Source organism: Erythrolamprus reginae, chromosome 11, assembly GCF_031021105.1.
Source record: "Erythrolamprus reginae isolate rEryReg1 chromosome 11, rEryReg1.hap1, whole genome shotgun sequence".
In the NCBI taxonomy this organism is placed as follows: domain Eukaryota; kingdom Metazoa; phylum Chordata; class Lepidosauria; order Squamata; family Dipsadidae; genus Erythrolamprus; species Erythrolamprus reginae.
The window spans coordinates 38,078,479-38,100,312 of NC_091960.1; the positions used below are offsets into that span (position 1 = coordinate 38,078,479).

Sequence of the window (21,834 nt, forward strand, 5' to 3'; positions counted from 1 at the left end):
GCTTCTAAAGCTAAGATTCCAGGGAATGATGGGATGTTGGTGTGCTTGGGCTGTTGAAGGAGGCTCCGGGCTTTAGAGATGCCGGCTACGGACACCCCTCTCTCCTTTTCCTTTGCTAGCATCCCCCCCTCCATTTTAAGATCCAGAGCCCCCACACCCTCCCCACAGATTGCAACCCCACCAGGGAGGACCCAGCCCCCCCAGAAAGGCTGGGGGGGAGGAAGCAGCAACCGTTTCCTGTTTGGAAGCCCAGGAGGCTGACCCCAGCCCCAGCCTCCTCCTCCTCCTCCTGCTGGAGGCTGTGCCCTCCTTTGCCAGCTTTGTCTAAAAGCCGAAGAAACAAAGGCCGGGAGCCAGGCGGGGGACGAGAGGGAAGGCAGAGTTTCCAGGTGGCTTCATTTAGCCAGAGAGCTGACAAACACCTGCCTGCTCTTGGCAGAACCGGAGCCGGGCAAACAATGGAGGCCTTGAGTGGAGGCGGACAGGAGGCAGGAGGGGAAGAGGGTCGGTTCAGAGCTGCCCATCACCTAGGCAGGCTCTCTGGGGCAGGCGGGGAGGAGTTCCTGAATGGTTCCTGCGCGGTTCCCACTTCTGGAAGAACTAAGGCTCTCTGGGCATTGTGCAAAGGCTGTTGACAGAGTGGACCTAAGGAGGACCCTTGCTCATTCCCACACAACAACTCCCCCTGCTGCTTTTCCTTCTCCCTTCCCCCCTTTAATATTGGGCTAAATATTCCCAATACTTTTAAAAAAATAAATGGAAGGCTCCATTTCCACCAGACCCCTAAGAGACAACGCGAGAACCTCAGCCAGAGAACATGAAAGCAGTGAGGAATCCTGACTGTGACCCACAGAAGCTTCTGCCATCCTTTTGAAGGTTCCCCCAGGCTCTGCCCTTGTCCCTGTCACCACTTCACTTGAGAGCCTTCCCACCTTGGGTCTCACACCGCCCCTTCCCACAGGTTTCCCCAGAGGTGGAACTGCACACTCGTCTTTGCCATCTACGTCCTTGGATCTGCCGTACGACTCCAGAGCAATCTATGGAGCTCTGCTGTGCTTGGCTTTTGGAGAATGGAGTTCCCTATCATCTCCTTGGGTTTTTTTCCATTCCTCTGCCTTGATTTTATTATTCATAAAGCTTTTGTAAAGCGTTTGTCTACTTAAGTGACCAGGTTTAACTTTTGAAGGTCTGTCCTCCCACCAGCCATTTTAGCCTCCTCCCAGCCTGGGAATAATTGCTTGAACCTAGATGTGCAATTTGTGAATATGGGCCTTGTGAACTTTCTCCCGTTCCCTTCCTCCTCCTTAGCCCCCTCCTCTGCTAGCTTTCGTACTGCTATTATTACCTTTGGGGGGGGAGCACACACAGCCCTCCCAGTCTCCAAAAGGAAATCCTGCAGCCTTTTGGCAGCTGCTGTGGGTCTGTCTGTTCCCAGAAAGTGACTCAGTCGGTTGGTCTCAAACAGACCTTGTGAATAACATTTCCTTTTGTTTAGGCCTTTTGAAAAGGGATGGAGCCTGATTCCATCCCCCCAGCAACCACGATGCAGTGGAAGTCACCTCCAGGAATGAGAAGTTGACTTTGTGCATCTGGGCCTTCATGAAACACCTCTCTTGCATTAGCAGCTGTGTCCCTTGTCTTGGGGGGAGGGCACAGATTGGATTCATTCCAGATGTTGGGTGCCTTTCCAGTCCATGCCCAGGAGAACAGTCCTCTCCGCCATGTCCCTGGTTTGCTCTGCCATATCTCTTGGGAAGCTTATGGATGTGCTATCCAAAGAGATTGGACTATAATTCTTTTCCAGTAAATTGTATTGATATTGTATTTCCATATAAGTACATGTAAGTTAAACTGTATTCCCTCTACAGTTTTCAATTTCCAACCTATTTAACTATTAATATCACCTCTTATCATATACATAATTTATATTTCTTTGCTTATCTATTCATTTTTCATTGATTAGCATTTGGTTTTCTCCATATTTATACCTGTAACTATATACACTTTACGTACCCTCCTCTCTCTCTCTGATTTATGTTTCTCTATCCATTGGTAAAACATGTTCCAAACTTTATGAAATTCCGAGTCTTCTTTGTCATTTAGTTTGTGTGTTAGTTTATCTAATTCCGCACACTCTACCCATAATTCTAGACCCCTCCTCTTCATTATTGCCATGGACTAAAGCTCCTTTTTAAAAATTTAGCTTTTCCTAAATCGTTGGGGGAAGGGAGTGGCAAACTCACTTTTGAAGTGGGGATTTGAGAGAAGATCTTGTGCTTTTTTCTATCTGTTACAATAATAGAATAGCAAATTGCCTAAGAAATCTAGGAGAGGAGAAATACTATTCTCTAAATAATATGTAATGAATGTGGGATTTGCCCCAAGAAATGGAGGTGACAGCTTTGTGAGAATGGAGAACAAGCCATAGCTGGCTACAGGGCCCCAAGGACAGGCAGGGCCATTGCTTTCATGACCAGTCATAGAGGGTGGTGGACCCCTTCTCAAAGAGGGCGCCCTTGTTCTCCCGTGAAAAACAGGCAGGCAGGCGAGATTGCTCGGTCCAGCTTGGGGGTTTCTGGGGCCGGATTCTTTACTCTCTCCCAGAAAACGGTAATTGGGGGTAGAAGGGGGGGGGTGTTTCATTAGGCAGAATATCCAGAACAAGGATTTCAATCTAAGCTCCTTCCGCAAAACGTATTGATTTGAAACCCTCCTCTCTTATTCTGAGGTAGCACTCGGGACAGTTGGAGGAGGGGAGGGCACCTTCTGCCCTTGAGGCGGGTCCTTTGTTGTTGGGCAGAGGTGGGTTCCTCCTGGTTCGGACTGGTTCACGGGGTATTTGTCTAGGGTATTAAGAAAGAGAAAGAGAGAGAGAGAAGAAATAGAAAGAAAGAAAGAAAGAAAGAAAGAAAGAGGGAGGGAGATAGGGAGAGGAGAGAAAGAAAGGAGGAAGAGGAAGGAAGCACTACAAACCCTGCCACTAGATGTGGCTTCAGAAGACACTTTGAAATGGCACAGCAATCTAGGGCTGGGAGAGATATCGGAGGTCATCTGGTGCTGCAGCAGGAGGCCTTACACTGTCTGCCTTATTCTGTAGCCTCTAACAGAGGGGACAATGGCCAGGAAGGAGAAGGGGTTTGCTGGCACCAGGCTGCCCTGCAGAGAAGGCAGAGAGAGTCCGTGACTTGTCAGCACAGTTGAGCCCAAATCTTTGGTTGCTAAGCAAGAGCGTTGTTAAGTGAATTTCACCACATTTTACTCAGTCCATGACATCTCCCGGCTCTAACCATCATGTGCAAACTAGGGAAGAACATCTGAAGGCATGTGCAATGTTCTAATGTACAGAAGCTATGGTTCCATGTGTGGCAGAAAGTGGACTCTGGGTGTGTGTTTTCCAAATGCAGTAAGTGAGGCTGAATGTGTAGTTTTGGAAGAAGAACACACACACACACACACACTCTCTCTCTCTCTCTGTCTCTCTCTCTCTTCTCTCTCTCTGTCTCTCTCTCTCTCTCTCTTTGTCTCTCTGTCTCTCTCTCTCTCCTCTCTGTCTCTCTCTCTGTCTCTCTCTCTCTGTCTCTCTCTCTGTCTGTCTCTCTCTGTCTCTGTCTCTGTCTCTCTCCTCTCTCTCTCTCTGTCTCTCTCCTCTGTCTCTCTCCTCTCTCTCTCTCTGTCTCTCTGTGTGTCTCTCTCTCTCTCTCTGTCTCTCTGTCTCTCTCTCTGTCTCTCTGTCTCTCTCCTCTGTCTCTCTCCTCTCTCTCTCTCTGTCTCTCTGTGTCTCTCTCTCTCTCTCTGTCTCTCTCTCTGTCTCTCTGTCTCTCTCTCTGTCTCTCTGTCTCTCTCCTCTGTCTCTCTCCTCTCTCTCTCTCTGTCTCTCTCTCTGTCTCTCTGTCTCTCTCTCTGTCTCTCTGTCTCTCTCCTCTGTCTCTCTCCTCTCTCTCTCTCTGTCTCTCTGTGTCTCTCTCTGTCTCTCTCTGTCTCTCTCTGTCTCTCTCTCTCTCTCTCTCTGTCTCTCTCTCTGTCTCTCTCTCTGTCTCTCTGTCTCTCTCTCTGTCTCTCTCTGTGTACATACATACAGTATATATAATAGACAATGTATCTTTTGGTGTGCCTGTGTGATAATATGTATATACATGGGATTAAATAGTATATTTTAGATGTTCAGGAGTAGTAAATAAATAGACTGGGAAATTGTATCTCGTTGAGATCTTTGAGTGGAGGAAAGACCAGGCAAACCCTAAGCCTTGAGTGAGTGATGTCAAGTTGGCCATGCCTACCTACTCCTGTGACCCCCACCCAGTCACATGACCGCAAAGCCACTCCCACCCGGTCACATGAACACAAAGTCACGACCACTGACCCATGGTCATCAAGCCACGCCCACAAAATAAGCCACGCCCACAGAGTGGCAGCCAAACAATGTGGGGCCCACCCCTGCTGTCCGGTCTTTCAGGGGGGCCAGGGGGCTCCCAGGAGAAGCTTCTTCTTTGCATCTTCCTGGATCTGCCTCCGGCCTGGTCAAGCAGCCCATCCGGACATATTTTTAACTCTTCCGAAATGTGTCCTGGCTCCTTCCAGTCCAGTTTGGAACAGCTGGGGGTGGCTGGCTATTTTGTTTCCTCCTTGGACGCTTTCCAAGCCCACTTGACAGGTTGATGCGTCTGCTGCCACCTTGGTATTTTGAGTATCAGCCCCCCCCCACAATAAAATGCCTCTCATCCCACAGCTGTTTGCTCATTACGGGGTGCAAGAGAGATCTGGAGGGCCGGAGACCCACCTCCATCCGTGGCCAAGGCGGCCAAGGGGCCCCGGTGCTTTCGTTTAACTCCTACTCTCCATTCCTCCACATTCCTTCCAATCAGAGAGCCAGTTTGGTCTGGTGGCAAAAACACCAGGGTGGAAATGAGGAGGCTAAAAGGTCCGGTCCCACCGAAGCGTGGAAGCCAGCAGAGGGATTCTGGGCCGATCCTTAGAGGGGACTGAGAGTTCTAGCTCCATTTGAGGTGCAAAAGACTGTGGTCCCGTGCGTGGGGTGCTGACTGGGCCTGGCTCTGTGGCTAACTGGTCAAGTGTCTTTCTCCTGTGTCTCTGATTTGGATGCTTGGAATGTTTTTAGTATTTTTAGTCATAATGTGTTTTTTTGAATTGTAAGCCTCCTGGAATCTTTGACTGAGATGGGCAGCTATAGAAAGTGAATACACAAACCAACCAACAAACAAACTGGAGGACAAAGTTCTAGATATGTTCACCACTTTGACTGACTTATAAAAACAATAAAGGCAGGTTGCATATTCAGGATGATAAACCCAGCAAGAGAGATCTATCTATCTAATCTCTCTCTCTCTCTCTCTCTCTCTCTCTCTCTCTCTCTCTCTCTCTCTCTCTCTCTATATATATATATATATATATATATATATATATATATATATATAATCTCTCTCTCTCTCTCTCTCTCTCTCTATCTATCTATCTATCTATCTATCTATCTATCTATCTATCTAAAGATTATTTTGCTAAGGGAAACAACTGTTCCGTGATTTTTATGAGCTTTCTTGCCACCGTTGTTAAGTGAATCCCTGCAGTTCTTAAATCAGTCAGACGGTCGTCAGGTGGACCTGGCTTCCTCACTGACTGACCGTGTCAGAGAGAGAGGACCCTGCAACCCTTGTAGATACGAGTCAATTGCCAAGGATTTGATTTTGATCACATGACCATGAGAATGCTACAACAGTCGTAAGTGTGAAAGCCGGTCGTAAGTCACTTTCTTCAGTGCTGTTGTAACTTTGGGCAGCCACTAAACGAACCGTTGCAAATCGAGGACTCTCTGTATGCAGCGCCCTTCATTCCGTCCCTTCTTTCCTGCTGCTGCCGCTGCTGCTAATCTCTCCTTCTTGTGAAATAACGCAGGGCCCAGTTCTCCTCCCGCCCCTCTTTTTTCCCCTCATGACGGGCAGGAAAAGACTGGTTGCACACACACACACACACACACACACACACACAAGCCCTCTTTTGCAACTTTCTCCTCCGTTGGTCCCTTCCGTGGGTTTAATCTGTGCACCCAAAGCGCCGTGCGCGTCTAACCCACAGGAAGAGAAGCGCTGAGGTGGCGGAGTGTTCGTTCCTTCATGTCATCTTTCCCCTGAACGTGTGAATGTGTGAAGCCTGGAAATAGACGGCTGTCCTCAGATGTTTGCCAGCTTCAGCAAGAAGCCCTTGTGCGTTGTGTCAGGCAACACCATTCCAGAGGAATCCAGGGAAGAGGGTGGCAGGAGCCGAGGGCCGGCTGGCCACCCAATGCTGCATCCGCAGGACACCGTCTGGCCCTTGGGCAGGGGGCCTGGGCAGAGGGGAGGATAGCTGCATAAAAGTATTTAAACATCTCAGTCAATTCTTCATAGACACACGCCTCCATCTTGTCAAGTTCACAATTCACAAAGTAAACTTAAGTCCATATAATCCCTTTGTATTTCCGTCCAATCCAGTCCAAAATCCTCTTATCATCTTTCACCATCAAGCAAAATAGCAAAACACTGCTTTAAAATTCTTTCAAAGCTTCTACTTATCTGGCGGGCCCGGGACAGGGGTTTATCCTCTGTCCTGGTGCTTCTTGGCCTCTCAGCGGCTTTCGATACCATCAACCATCGTATCCTTCTGCATCGGCTGGAGGGGTTGGGGGTGGGAGGCACTGTTCTCCAGTGGTTCTCCTCCTACCTCTCCGGCCAGTCGCAGTCGGTGTTAGTGGGGGGGTCAGAGGTTGACCTCTAGGTCTCTCCCTTGTGGGGTGCCTCAGGGGTCGGTCCTCTGTATTTTAAATCCACTTTTGACTTATACAATATTTTTTTCAAATTCTTAGTCTTTTTCAGTCTCTTTAACTCGCACCAAATCCAATTATAAAAATATCCTCAAGTTCAGGTTTTTAGACTTGTTCCTTTAAATCTCCCTATGGTATTTCCAATCGCTAGATAACCACTCACTCCATTTTGAAGCCTCTACGTTCCTTTTAAGATTTAAGATTTCTTCTTTATCGTTAAATCAGCCAAACCCTCACCTAGCTCAGTTCTCCTTCACCTCTCTCCAGAACAAATGCTTAGATCTTGTCACCCAGGCAGTCCACAATCTCTCCATTCAGTCAATCTGATCGTGACGGTCCCAGCTATGGCGACAGAGTTGTTGCGTCAGCTGTTGGCCGAGAGGCTGGTGCCAGATCTCTGACCAGTGCCTCTCTTCTCCACTGTCCCTCTAGGGCAGACCTGACCTGGTTCTGGTTCGGTTCCAGGTCTCCTAGTAGCTGGGATTCGAGGGTCCCTGCAGAGCGGGGGAGACGTTGTATCGCTGGGACGTTGGCCACCCCCCCTCCCAACACTTTACATTTAAATAAAAATTTAGATATATCCTCCCGCCACTGTAGAAAATGTTGCATCCATTATTAAAACAAATATTGTCTGCAACAAAAGCACCATTCTAGCTAAGACATTCATTTTATTTTATCAGAAATTCTACCTAGCAATGCAGAATACAATATTTCTTTTTAAAATTTTCATATAACTTAGTATCACGTGGTGCAACAAACTTACTGTCCAGTTCCTCAAACATTTTCTGGAAGGAAAAAAACCCTTGTCTAATTGATATTTCTGCAGGTTTCTCTAGTGACCCTTTCCTCTTCTCTGCTATTTTTGCTGCTTTTCTGATGGTTATCAATCATTATGATACCATATTATAATTTAAAATCTCACAGGCAAGGAAAAGAGGCAAACTTCCATTTTCCCCCTATTTTTCTTCTTATGCTCTTAATACTTTATCTTTTTTTTAAAAAAAGTTTATTTATTAATTTTTAAAAGTTAAAAATAAATATGCATCACAATAGTCTTTTACAGATCATAGCCCATTTCATTGTATTTCTTAGTTAGCCCTGAATATTGTCATACCAAACGGGCTCTGAAGTTACATCATGGCTCAGCTCACCTTTATCTTTTGTATCAAAACAGTTACCTGTTGTCGGCACTGCCCACCTATCAGGGATGAGCTCTTTTGGGGTTTTTTTTAAGAGTGCCTGATTTTAGTGGCATTCAGTTACTAAACCCATTCATTTTTTCCCTTCCCCATGTCGGTTTTGGGAACATCTGCTAATTGCATTGCTACATCTGCATCACCTCTATGGCTTTCAACCTTAGCAACTTGTGTGGTGCAACTCTGGGCTCTGAAGTCCAGAGACGTTGGGGAATTTTAAGTTGACAAAGTGGGGACCGAGGGCATTGCACATGGTCCGTATTTGGATGTAGTGTTCATTTGTGGTAGGGTCACCTTAAATTCAGAGCCATCTTTCTTTTGACAAGTGTGTTGATGTCTGGAGTTCTACAATTTTAAACATCAGGTCATGGGGAAAGTGGCTTGAGCTACTTCTTTCCAGCTGCCAAATTGTATTAAGAGGAACCTAAAAATACCATGTGGATGATTCTTCTTGAGGCTGCATGGGAGCTGTTGCCTGGAAAAACTGTCGCAGAGCTATTTAGTTTGGGGGGGGCTGTGGGGTCGCAACAAGGCAGCAAGAGTGGAGTCCAGGCATTTGGCCCCTCCGCAAAACACGAGCTGGGTGTGAGTCTTTTGCACACCTAATAGCAAGAGGCTGGAGCTCTGAGTTGGGTCAGAACCTGAGAGCCCCACATTCAGCCCCCACCTTCCCTGGTGGATTCCTCCGCTCTCGTTTGAGAGACAGCAGCAACATGCCGGTGACAATAACAGCTTCAGTGGGTTTGATCAGTAGACCCACCCGGTCAAACGTCTATTGATGTTTGAGAAACAAATTTTAGTGAATCGGAGCCCTTGGAGTGAAAGAAAACCACCCACCTGCTTCCGTGGTGGCCTGGTTTTGATTCTGGATTCTGCTTCTCTGCCGCTGAGGAAAAACAGAGGGATGTGTGAAGATGGCCTGTTCCTCCAATAACCTGCTTTCAACAACTCAAACCATATGGAGGTTTTGGCCCTAAATGGGCAGCAGACTGCCTGCCTCTTCAGGGGTTGGTGTGGATATTTTAATCAATCAGGGGCTCCTTCATTTCAAGTTGTATAATTAATTTGTTCGCCAGAGAACAGACTCTGCACTTTGTAGTGTATGTGGTTTAGTGACCAGTCCCAGAACATGACTGGGCTCCCGAAAGCGTTTTCCCAACCCAAAGAAGCCAGTGTTGCCCTTGAGCAACAAGAGTTGATCAGCAGTTCAGCCCCGTTTGGAGACGGTTGGAAAAGGCGCTGAAAGAGAAGCGAGGCCTCCTGGGCGCCTGGGCCTGGCTCATGGTGAACTGTCCTCCAGGTTCTTTGCTTTGCCTAGATGATTGGATTACGATAACAGCCTAGAGATGATTGATAAACTGTGAATGGAGCAAGAGGGTCACTGACTTGCTCCCTTTCTCACGCATGCCCACTGCCCCCTTAATTTGTCGCTAGGAGACACAGAGTTTGCCATGCTGGTTTTTCAAGTAAATATAGCTCAGCCTCCCATCTGGCTGCTCAACAGCTCTCTCTGCGCCCATCACCGGCAGAGCTGCGGCTGACGTGCTTGCGAGGGCAGGGCTCAGGCGGCAGAAGCTCGGTCCTCACTTGGTCCTTGGCCTGTCCTTGAAATGATCCCAAAGGATCGGTCCCTGTCTTCTTTGCAAGGATGCTCAGAACATGCTTGGGAAAAGGCCACAGGAGCAGAGGAGGCAGAGCCAGGATTGGCCCTTAACCAGTCTGTCATCATAATCATCTGTCTCTCTTCCCTCAGATTCACTGGGCCAGAGAATGTGCTTTTGCTCAAAAGAACCACCCCCACCCCCACCCCCCAAGCCCCCACCCCCATTGTGTCCCTGCTGCAGGAAGAGAGCTTTCGGGTGGGGGTGGGCTCCCACTCTGGACCCTCCAAAGGGAAGGGCTGCAAACCATGGGGGGAAGTGAGAGCGGAAGGGACAAACCCCCTCTCCTCTCTCCTGCCAGCTCCACCATCCGGACAGGAACTGGTTCGACCTCCTAGATAAAAACGTATTTAAATAAAATCCCAGCCCTCCCCACCCCCCCACCCCCATTTTCCGTGTCAGGAATTTTTCTTCACCAGGAAACCTGGTCCTCGGTTCAAATAAGCCGTACACTCTGCATCCTTTGACTCCTCGTTCTGAACAGAGTCATGTACAACCTGTACATTCTGATGCACATCGATAGGACAACTCCCAGAGTGTCTGCAAAGTTCTCTCTCTGAGCATTAAACCCTTTAAAAATGAACTGACAGGCTTCATTCCCCGGAGCCTGCCAGGAGAACAGTTCTTCTACCTGGAGTAGGTTTCCAACCAGAATGAAAGTGAACATGTGAGCCTGTGAGCCGCCCCGAGTCTGTGGAGAGGGGCGGCATACAAATCTAAAGAATGAATGAATGAATGAATGAATGAATGAATGAATGAATGAATGAATGAATAAATGTGGTCCCATTTCAACTAGGCTTCCAGCCATGACTGGCAATGCTCTGGCTAGCTTGATGAATGACCCATGCCAAAAACTGGATGGCGAGAGGATGAGCAGCCCTGGACGTTCTTCTCAAAGTCTCTGCAGCTTTCAGTACCATTAGCCAAAGTGTCTTTCAAAAGAGACAGGGCCCATCCTGCCCTTTTCCTCCTGCGAGATTTGAGGTTGTGGTATAGAATTGGGGTCTTCGAGGACCTGGGAGGAGTTTGGGGGCTGTTCTTGCAGGCAGAGGAAAGACGCTCAAGGACGATGGACCAACCACGTGGCTTTGGGTGCCCCATTTCCCCAGGAACGGCAGAGGGTGGGGGGCTGCTGGGAGCATCTTCCCCACTCAGAGCTTCAGGACCATCCGCGCATGAGGAGACCCTGGGATGCTGCACCTGAAAGCAGGGGGAAGGGCTCAGCTTCTCCACAAAAAAGCTGCTTCCCTTCAGAGAAAGGTGAAGGCTGGGATCGAATGTTGTCTCACCCTCTAGTTAACAAGGCTCCTTATTGGATTTGCCCCGAGCCCTCCACCTTCTCTGGGTCTTAGGATCAGGACCAACCTCCGCACCTGTCTTAGAGTTGAGGTGACTCTCTCTCTCTCTCCGCTCAGCATACCTCACAGGGCGGCCGTTGCCCTGGACAATACTCAGGTCTGCTCCTGGCGGAAAGGAAGGGGGGGACGTAGATCTAGCCGGTAATTGCAGGATCAGACAAAGCCAGGCTTCTCTTCGCAGAAGCTGTTGAAGCTGCAGGGCCTTGGCCGGGGCCACAGCACTGAGGAGAGGAGAACTGCTGTCCTGGACGAGGAGATGACCTCCTTCACGAACTGGGATCCACTGTCAGACATCCTGACATGCACTTTGGATTGTGCCCCATGAGGGTTGTGAGCAGGAGTTGTTCCCCTGGCTCTTGTAGCTCCCTCTGCGCAGGCTTCCTGTTGCCCCAGAGAGCACTGGGGAGGCTGGGGGGAGAGGGGAGGCCGGGGGGGGGGCTTTGAGGCCCCCTTGTCCTCCTGCTGCCACCACTCGTGGAAAATGCTCCCAGCCCCTCTGTTCATGCAGCTGGGGAGAGCTCAGCCCTGCCTCTTGCAATGAAACCTCCCTCCCATACCTTCAAGGGTGGGGCACTGAAAAATACCCCAAACTGCTAGCTGCCAGGCTTAAAATATTAGCCCCCCCTCCAAGGGAAGGGGCTGGAATGGGAAACCTTTGACCCTCCTTTCGGATAGCAGCACGTTGTGTCGTAAGAGGCGCCTGGAATTTTTCCAAAGCCAGTGAAGAAAAATGCCCTTGAGTGGCGGCCAAATCCAAGCAAATGTCTCAGTCTCCGATTTTGGGAGGTGAAGATGCCTGACGGGGCCCAATCCTGTGGGATTCATATTGTTTTGGCTTCAGAGCTTTCCATAAAAGAAACCTAACGGGGGGGGGGAGAATGTGCTGGCCCCCCTGTTGCTGGCATGTGACCTGGTGAGGAAATAGCAAAAGAATTCTGGGCTGCAAACAACATTGTGGTCCTTATTTGTGGGGGGAGGGGCGCGCATGGAATTCCTGAAATTTTTTCCTATAGGAAAAGAAGAGGAATGTTCAAAGCATCCCGCGCAATTTGAACAGCCTGCAGGGGGGCCACTTCTTAAACCGTTGGAGAGGCTCTCGCTGCAGCTGCAGCCAACTCGCACAACGGCTGGGTGTTGGCCTGGGAGCCCAGCTTGGTTTGTGTGTGTGTGTGTGTGTGTGTGTTGGAAAGTGCGTGCGAGGCAAAGGCAGGAGGGCCAGAGAGTGGGTGAGGATGGGAGCAGCAGCTGTCCTGCTGGGGGAAGCGTTGGCCCTGCGGACGGACGGACAGACGGACGGCCTGCTTGGAGGCTTTTCCACCCAGGCTGCTCCCACCCCCAAAGGGTCTGGATCCTGAATAGGGAGCTCCAAGCCTCAGAGGCAGTTCTCCTGCTGCCAGGCTCCCCTCCCCCCCGTAACCGAAATTGCCCCCCCCCCCCCCCGATCCCACTGGAGTAACTGGGCGCAGCTGCTCTCTGGGTTACACGGAGCCCCCTGGGACTTGGCAAGCTTGGGTTGCCTGGGGGGGGTCTGCAGGAGTTGTTCTTCTTCTTCTTCTTCTTCTTCTTCTTCTTCTTCTTCTTATTATTATTATTATTATTATTATTATTATTTATTAGATTTGTATGCTGCCCCTCTCCGAAGACAGTTATTGGGGGGGGGCACTGCTCTAGGCTGGCTGCATCCAGACCCCCTGTGAATCCGTTCAGCAGAATCTGCCCCAGTGGGGGTGGGGTGGAGCAAGATGGGGGTCCTGGCAGAGGAGGGGGTTTCCTCCTGCTGAAAGGCAGTTGGCAGATGATGCCCCACGGGCCCACGGTGGCTCTCGGGTGGATGGTTTTCCTTCCGGTGGGACAGCCACTGCCACTGTGAGGGCGTCCAGCTACCTTGTTGCTGGTCACTCTTTCTTTCCTTTTCCCCAGCATTGGCGCCTGCTCTGGAGAGTTGGGTCTCTGGAGAAATACGGTATTTCTGTAGAAGACACACCTTCCCCACCCCCCACCCACCCCGAAAAGGAGGGTGGAAATGTCGGTGCCTCTTTTACACCAAATGCAGCCATTTTTGGCCTGCCAAAGCCCCACCCCCCCTCTGCATCCCATTTTTGCAAAAAATGGGCTTGTTTTTCACAAAAATGGGGCTTGGGTGGCCTGCAGAGTGCTACTGGGGGAAGGCAAGAACACCCCCACTTTTGCGAAAACAGGGGGGCTTTTGCCTTCCCCCCCCCAGGAGTACCCTGCAGACCTCCAAAACCCTCTGCGCACCCTGTGTTTTGCAAAAATGGGTGGAAAATGGGTCTGTGTTTGCAAAATATACAGAGCGCAGAGAAGGTTTGGGAGGCTTCTAGAATGGTCCTGGGGGCCAGAGGACAAAACCTTTCCCCCTTACTTGTGCATCGCATGGTCCAAAGAACACAGAAGGCCCAAAGGAGGAGGATTTGGGACTGACCACTGGTCCCTTGAGTGAGAGCTCTGGGCTGATTTGTTGGGTGGTTTCTTGCTTGGCTGCAAGAGCCCGGTGCACTCTCTGGGCTCTTTCCGGGGGCTGGAAAGGCTCAGGTGCTGCTGGCCTTCCTCATTCACAGGTGACCCTTGACTGGAGGGGCGGACAGAGCACAGGTGAAGAGTCCATGGTCAGCAGCAGCAGCGTCTCCCTGCCATGGGTGGATGGGCTCTGGCAGGGAGGCTCCGGGAAGCCTCCGTGTGGGGCAGCTGTGGCTTCGGGCCCTGCACTTCATTCCAGCACATCCCAAATGTGGACTCTGCAGCCCCCCCCCAGTTCACCTGTGGGTGGTTCTTCCCCACCCCCACCCCTTTCTTTCCACACTTTTCTAACCAAGGCAGAGAGAAGGAAAGCTCCGGCAACCTTGAGTCGACCTCTTTTGGAATGGAATGAAATGGAATGGAATAGAATAGAATAGAATTCTTTCTTGGCCAAGTGTGATTGGACACGCAAGGAATTTGTCTTTGGTGCAGATGCTCTCGGTGTACATAAACAAAAAGAGACATTTGTCCAGAATCATGAGGTACAACACTTAATGATGGTCATCGGGGTCAAATAAGCAATGAGGAAACAATATTAATAAAAATCTTAAGGATACAAGCAGCAAGTGACAGTCAGAAGCAGGAGGAAGTGGGTGAGAGGGATGATGAGAAGAGAAACTAGTAGTAAGGATAGTGCAGACTTAGTCAAGAGTTGGACAGAGTTGAGGGAATCATTTGTTTTGGGGAGTGAGGGCGTTTGGGGAAAAAACTGTTCTTGTGTCTGGTTGTCTTGGTGTGCAGCGCATAAGCCCAGCACTATTTTAAAAACATGAGTTGTGGGGTGTGTGAAAAAGGAGGCTTTCCGCTTCAGGAAACCCAAAGGGGGCGGTTCAGTTGTTTATTCATCCCGGCATCCCTTCATCCGAGGGGTCTGTGGCTGGGAGGAAGGCCATGCTGGGTCTGGAACCTTGCCCTCTGCACATGCTCGAAAGCGCCCTTTTCCTTTCCTATTGGCACGGCTGGGCTCCGGCGCGGAAGGCGAGGGCGGGGGCGGACCAAAGGGAGGGCCAGAGGGCGGCGGGGCGGGCAGAGCGGATCTCAGCGCGCCGGGAAAGGCCGGCGGAGTCTCGGCACCCGCCCGCACCCCGAGCCCGCCGCGTCGCGCCCGCCCGCCCGCCGAACGGAGGTGCCGAGGGCGGCCCGACCGCTGCTGGGAGTCAGCCGGCGAGCCCGCCCCTGCGAGGGCGAGGAGGAGGCGGAGCGGCTTGCCAGCCCGCCCGCCCGCCCGCCCGCCGCCGCCGCCCCCTCCGCAGCCAGCCAGCCAGCCGAACCGGCCGCGCCGCGCAGCCTTTTGTTCCCCCGGCAAGAAGTTTCGGCGCCGGGCGGGCCCCGAGAGCTGCCGCCGCGCGGGGAAAGGAGGCGGCCGGACCGGGGGAGGCCGGACATGCGAGCCCCGGCCGAGCTCGGCGCGCCCCGCGGACCGGACACCGCCAGGAGGAACCCGCCGCCCGCGCGCCCCGCCGGAGCCGCCAACTAACTTCCCGGCGGGCGGGCGGCCCGGTTGGTTGGAAGGACGGACGGCGTCGGAGCCCCCCGCCCGACCGCCGGAGCCCCGGGCTGGCCGTGAAGCGCCGCCGCCGCCCCCGGCATGAAGCCCTCGCCGCGGCTGCAGCGCCAGGCAGCTCCCCCCGCGCCCAGCCCAGGCGCCCTGCGGGCCGGGGCAACCGAGCACCGGAGCGGCCGGCCTTTGTTCCGCCAGGAGGCGGCGCGCGGCGGGCGCCGTCGGGGAAGCCTCCGGCCCTACTGGCCGGGAGCGCGAACGGCCGCGGAGGAGGGCCGGCTGCCAAGGACCGTTGGGCCGCGCTGCTCGCCGCCTCCCCGCCGGCGCCCGGGACCGCCTCGCCGCTGCCCGCCCCCGCCAGGCTTCTAAGCGCTGCCGCTGGCCGGGACTTGCTGGGGATCTGGTGCGGGGCTGCCCTCTGTGCCAGCATGGGCAAGCCCTTGAGCCGGCCCGACTGTTTAAGGCAGAGCCCGGCCTGCCTGGGGAAAGGGGACGACGAGGACGGCTACATCGAGGACTGCTACGTGCCCCAGCGCTCCATCTACGACACCATGAGGATCAACGAAGAGATCGACCAGGGCCCCAAGCCGGCCCAGCCCTCCAAGAGCCCCCTGGAGAAAGGGGACAGCAGCACCATCTCCAGCAACGGGACATTGGGGGCTCCGGAAACGAAAGCGCCCGAGACCAAGAAGTTGGACGAGAGAGTCATCTTTGATGCTTTGAAGCTCAGCAGCGACGTCTCCAAGTCGGCCCCAGCACCCCCCAGGCGACGGCCCAACCTGGAGAAGAAGGAGAACGTCAACCGACGCTCCTGGAAATCCTTCATGCCGCCCAACTTCCCTGAGTTTGCAGAGCGGATGGAAGCCTCCTTGAGCGAAGTCTCCGAGACGGCCGTTTCCGACCCCTCCTTGCAAGAGAAGCCCAGGCCTCCCGCTGTGGCCGAAAGCTCCAGCCCCTCAGACCACAGGGAGTCCCTCTCGGAGCCCCTGACCCTGGAGCACGTGCCCAGGCCCCCGGGGCTGCCAGACGTCCAGGAGGCGAGGCCGCCAAGTGAAGCCTTGGGGGAGCTTTCCCAGGGGGAGGGCCAGCCCCTCCTGGACCCTGAAGACATGGTGGTGGATTTAATGGGGGCCCGGCGGAAGGGCCACCGACTGGTGAGTGCCACGTGGCCCCGGCTGTTGAAAAACCCCCTCAAGGCCCCCGGCCTCCGAGGGAACCACGACACCCTGGAGGCGGATGACTCCGAGTGCGTGATAGAAACGGTGCCGCTGTCTCCCTGCCTGAGCGAAGAGCTCCTGGACCCCCGGCTGGGCCTCCTGCTCCCCCCTGGCCTCCGGGAGAAGACGGAATCCGAGCTGCGGTTTGAAGAGGACGAGCGCCTGATCCTGATGGAAGTGGAGGCGTGGGAGGGAGGCTCCCTGCCAGGGAAGAGGAAGGCGGCCCAGGAAGCGCAGGGCCCTCTGACAGGCACCTCTGGAGGAAGGGGACAATTATGCCTTCCGTTGGTGACAGTCGAAGAAGCCGCGGAGAAGGTGGCGGGAGCCCACGGAACCGGTAACCACCCATTGCACCAGCCAGAACTCTGGGATGACTCAGAGCCTCCGGCGGCGAGTTCTGCTCTGGTTCCCCGGGAAACGCACCCAGATTGGGAGGCTCATTTTGGAGAGGGTGATGGAGCTGAAGCTGCAGAGCTCCAAGGGGAAGAACTGGCCTCCGGCTTGGGCCCCTGCCTCGGTCCCCCTGCCCCGGAGCAGTTTTCTGACACGGACTCTGAGCAGATGTTTCTTGAACTAGAAAAGCTTTGCCTGAGCGAGGAGGAGAAGGACGGGGAGGCTCCAGCTGAATCTGGGGTTCCAAGCGTTGCACTTTCTTCAGAAGGCCTGGACCTCCTGGGGAACCTGGACTCTCCCCCTGGGACCGTGGCAGGACCCTCCCCCCAACACTGGACTCCCCGTGAGGCCAGTGTGGCAGACTCGGCCATGGTCTCTGATCTGGAGGACTTTGATGCCACTTTCGGTTCTCAGGTAGCCACAGAGCCCACGCTGTCCGAATCCTTTTCTGAGCAGGACACGTCCGGGGACTCGGAGAAGGGGAGGCCCCCCAACCCCGCAGTCACAAAAGAGGTTGAGTCCCAGTCTTGCTGCAGTCGTTCACCCTCCGTCTCTCCGGTGGAAGAGAATGGAGGAGTAGGGCGAAGGAGTGAGGGAGAGGCCAAAAGTCACCAGGCCAAGGGCCAGCTGGACTTGCTGTGGGCAGAGCCTTGCTGCTGGGCACAATCCCTCTGCGTCCCTGCGGCCGAGGGGGAAACGTTGCCTGCATCCAGTAGGACAGAGAGGGCCTCCCTGAGCCGGGATGAATCTGCCACCATTGCTGAAGACCCGGATTCTCAGCCAGAGTTCGACCTGGTGGAAGGGGTGGGGAGCCCCCAGGAACTGGAGCTGTGGGCCTCTCACGAGCTGAACCCTCCGGAGAGGATGATGGGCTTTCCAAATTGGGGCACCCCTGAGCTGGGCTCCGAGGATGGAGTTGTAGAGCTAGGCAGAGAGAGCCCCCTGTTTGCAACCCAGCCAGAGGAAAGCGGAGGGGTGGGGGACTTTTGGCCGCCTCTACCAAGCGATTTAGAATTGATAGGAGGTTCTGAGGAGTCCATAAGACACACAGGGTCCTTAGACCGCTGGGAGTATATTGACCCTAGCAGTAGGTGCCCACTTGAGCTTTTGGCGTGGCCAGCGAGCACCACAGAAGTGGAAGTGAGCACCACTTTGCTTCAAGCGGAAGAGCCAAAAATAGCTGAGCAGGTAACAGCTGGTCCAGCTGTGGAAAGAGACTTCATGGATCCCGGGATCCTGGAGCTGCTTTTTGGGCAGAATGGGAGCAGTGAGGTAACAGGGGGAAGGGAGGCCAGGTTTGTAGATGGAGACCCCTGCCCACCGGCTCCTGTGGATTGCTCGTGGGAGGCCCAAGGTGGCCTGGGAGATTTTGCGTGCAGGCTGGAAGGGGAAGCTGCTCCTTTCGGCCCTTGGCCTGGGGGTGAAGATATTGGTGTCCTTCCAGATCCCCCCGCAGAGGACCTTGCCAACACCATCATGGGCCCCAGCACTACGAATGCAACGGACCTCACATTGTCGTCCTTGTCAGGTTCCCTGGCTTCAATCCTAGGCCTGGATCTCTCTGTGGAAAGTGCCACAAGTCTAATTGGTGATGGAGGTGGCTCTGAACCTGCCACGTGGGTGGGCAACATCCAGGAGCTGGTGCCAGCGTTGCCATCTGCACAAGAGTTCTCCCCTCTCCCCACACCGCTCTGTCCCCTTTGGTGGCCAGACAAAGAGTGGACCGTGATGCCCGGATCCTCAGAGGAATCTGTCCAGGGGATGCAAGGGACGGAGGAGAGTGTTTTGCCCTTTGATGGAAGTCTGGGAGAGAATCCTTCGCAGTGGGAAAGCAGCCCTTGGGTCCCTGCGCTTGAGGCCTCCCGGGATGGACCCCCTGGCACAGCTCAGTTGCCTGCCCGTGAAGCTGAAGAGCAGGAGGCCAGGTCAGCCCCCGAGACCCCCCCGCCTTCTTTCTCCGCTGCTCCTGGGACCAGTGAATTGGCTCCAGATGACCAGGTATTTGTTTCCTAGTTTCTCACTCACTGTTCTATCTGATATTAAATCACTTCATTTGGAGTTGAGGAGGAGTTGATCCTCAGTAGTTAACTGACTGACTGACGGATATCATTTGTGAAGGACAACAGAGCGTCTCTTTAAGTCCCCTCTGTCCTACTTCAGTTTAGCTGAAGTTCTCTTTCCTTTTGAGTGGCAGTTGGCTCCTGCATTGAATGGCCTTGGCAGTGGGGTGGGTTGAGGCCTCCATAAAATGCTTCTTTAAGGAAGGAATCCGGCGTTTTCTGCAGAACACTTGGGACCGAGCAGGCACAACGGCAGGGGTAGGAACCGAAAGAATGGGTTGCTAAGGGCAAAATGATGTCAGGCGAATTAAGCTTTGGCCCAGAAGTCTACTTTAAATAACAAAGGCAACCCCCCCCCCCCCCTTCATGGAGATGGAGAGAAGGAACTGGAAATGTTGCCCTAAATCTCTGAACATCTCCTTCTGTCGTAACAATTAGGTTTAGGTTTATTGGATTTATATGCCGCCCCTCTGCGCAAACTCGGGGCGGCTCACAACAATAATAAAAAACAGTACAGTACACAATACCAAATCCAATGCCCACCCATCCAGTTCCAATTTAAATTAAGGGGCAGGAGTGACTCTTGTGACTCTTGTGTAAATTTGCATCAATATTTCTCCTGCAAAACAGCTTCTTTCCCCCTGGGGGGGGGGGAGTGAGCTAAGCTAGTTTTATAACCATTGGGTGTTTTTTGTTTTTCTTGTTTCTCACACTTCAAACAGTTGTGCATTTCCAAAAGCACAAAAGTAAAACCAGCCAGAAGTTTGAGAAACTACTTTGAAATCTAAACGTGGACCAGCGTCTCTCCTACTCTGGGCTGAGATGGACTGAGTTGGTGTCGCTTAACAGCTTCCTGCAGCCAAAATGCCCATATTCAGCCTGTAATTAGGAAACCGGAGATTAGGGAATCCCCCTCCCAGCTTCTTCCAAAGGAGGAGGAGGAGGAGGGGGTGGTGGTGCCTGGGCACAGAAAAACTGTCCCAAAGTGAGAGAGATCTTGGCCGGCAGTTGGGAAGCTGGTGAAAAATGCTCTGGGTTGACATGGCTGATCTGGTGCTTCTGCCAAGAAGGCCCTGCTCAGAGGAGGAAGCTGTGTGGAGGGCAGGGGGCTTCCTTCAAGGTCGTGGCGTGTTTCTGTTGCTCCCAGGAGCTTCCCTGTGGTTGCCACTGCCATCTCAGTTACACTCGGAGACAATCGCTTGCCTGATTCCATATTCACCGGAATAAGATTTGAATTCGGGTCCTGCAGGAGAAAATGAAGCAAGGTGCTCAGGCTCTGCGTTGCTTCAACGTTGCCTGCGAAGTTTGGGGTCTGTGTGGACGCACGGACGCCGGCATAGAGGAAAGACGCCGTGACCCTCCCTCGGCCTCCCCCAAATTCCCTCGTTCCCAGCCCCTCCCTTCTTCCGTTTGTCTGGACCAAAGAAGAAGGTTTAAGGCTGCAGGGGCTGAAGCACCAAGCTGGGCTTCCAAGCATTTTCTGTTGAGGCGGTTGTTAAATTTGATTTGCCTGTTTAAACTTCCCCACTGAACCTGCCTGTTTTGTAGATGTTGCCATCCCTACCCAGCAGCTGTTCCTGGTCCCAGCTGTTTGTGTGTTTGTGTGTGTGTGAGAGTGTTCTGCTTGCCCCAAGTGAAAACCTAGCAGTCCGGGACTCTTGCAGGCAGCCCGTCCATGTACACTGGGGGTTTCATAGCAGGAGGAGCCAGCTGTTTCCACAGGGGAGGCTGGGGAGCTCTCTGCTCTTGCCTGGTCATCATTGTCATCAAGGCCAATCACTGCAGAACAACTCCATGGCTCTGGACAGCATCTTGGCAGGTTCCCATTGCTGAATGTGATAAGTCAGGGCGAATTCTTTCTTTCTTTCTTTCTTTTTCCATGGAGAGCCCTGGAAGCTTCCAGTTGCTCACTGGGTCTGCAGCAAAACCTGGTCCTTTACTGCTGACCACTTGGACATCGTATTGTTTCAAAGTAGCTGCTAAGTGTTTAGTTGACTGGAAGGCTTAGACTTGCCCTCACCCTGGGTCCTTATTTGCTTAGGGCAGTTTGGGAGCAGAGAAATTCACTCATTCATTCATCCATCCATCCATCCATCCATCCATCCATGCATTCATTCATTCATTCATTCATTCATTCATTCATTCATTCATTCATTCATTCATTCACTGGATTCATAGGCCACCCCTCTCCGAGGACTCGAGGCAGCTTACAGCATATAAAAGAAAACAATATGATGCAATGTCCTAAATCCAATTGATCTAAAATCCCCAATTATTAAAAGTCAAACATTCCCACTCAGACCACAAGCACACATAGTGTTCACCGGTCAGGGGGCTCGAGTCCAATAACCCCAAGCCTGGCAGCATAGAAGAGTCTTCAGGCTCTTACAGAAGGTGAGGAGGGGGAGCTGATTCCAGAGGGCCGGAGCCCCCACAGAGAAGGCCCTTCCCCTAGGCCCCACCAAACAGGCAATGGCTCTGCCAATGCAGGATTTAACCTGGGCAGGGGAGGTGTTTGTGGTGGTGGTGGGAGCCAGAGGTCAGGATGGTGATGCAAATGGAGGTTACATCAGAGATGGCGCACAAGCCCCTTGTCAGTTAACAATTATGATGCATGAAAAACCTCTTGTGTTCGTGGAGACCTTCAGAGACAGCCCAGAACCTCTTGATGTGAGAAGTGCCGATACTCCAGCCCCAGTGATGCTGCCCCAAAGGGATGAGTCTGCCACCAAGCCCCACAGGATCCCTGGTCTCGCTCTCTCCTCCTTCTTTCGAGGTCTCACTGTAAGACGCGTAGGTGGACAGTCTTGAAAATGCTGGGCCACAATGGGCGGCTTGTGCTCTCATGGGCAGTGCAGGTCAGGAGGCTGCCTGGCTGCTGGGATCCAAGGACCCCGGGCTCCGTTTTGCCACTTCATGCTTCTCCTAACCCTGCCCCACGCAAGAGAATGGCAAACGCTTCCGGTGCCTCCAGAAATAAGACTTCAAAGGGGGAATTTTGGAGTGGGGCTGCGACTCCGCCTGCATTTCTGGAGTACAAAGGAGACGGCAAGGCCGAGTGGGGGGGGGCAGCTTTAGGGAGCTATTTCTTTCAGGGGT

General features: G+C 52.9%; 2 protein-coding genes across 5 annotated transcripts in view; both read left to right on the forward strand.

Moving 5' to 3' along the window:
- MACF1 (microtubule actin crosslinking factor 1) overlaps window positions 1-21,834 on the forward strand; it is a 185,693-nt gene that overhangs the window by 123,894 nt on the left and 39,965 nt on the right. The window lies entirely within an intron of this gene.
- Window positions 15,430-18,302, forward strand: LOC139174495 (microtubule-actin cross-linking factor 1, isoforms 6/7-like). The gene is made up of 2 exons (XM_070764911.1): window positions 15,430-17,089; window positions 18,120-18,302. The coding sequence occupies exons 1-2, from the start codon at window positions 15,494-15,496 to the stop codon at window positions 18,222-18,224; spliced, it is 1,701 nt and encodes a 566-aa protein (XP_070621012.1). The 5' UTR covers window positions 15,430-15,493; the 3' UTR covers window positions 18,225-18,302.

Excerpts from the sequence above, each read along its gene's own strand:
- LOC139174495 (XM_070764911.1), top strand. The coding sequence starts at position 15,494 with ATGGGCAAGCCCTTGAGCCGGCCCGACTGTTTAAGGCAGAGCCCGGCC. Across the intron at positions 17,090-18,119 it reads ATGCCACTTTCGGTTCTCAG|ATCCCCCCGCAGAGGACCTT; the intron begins GTAGCCACAGAG and ends GTGTCCTTCCAG.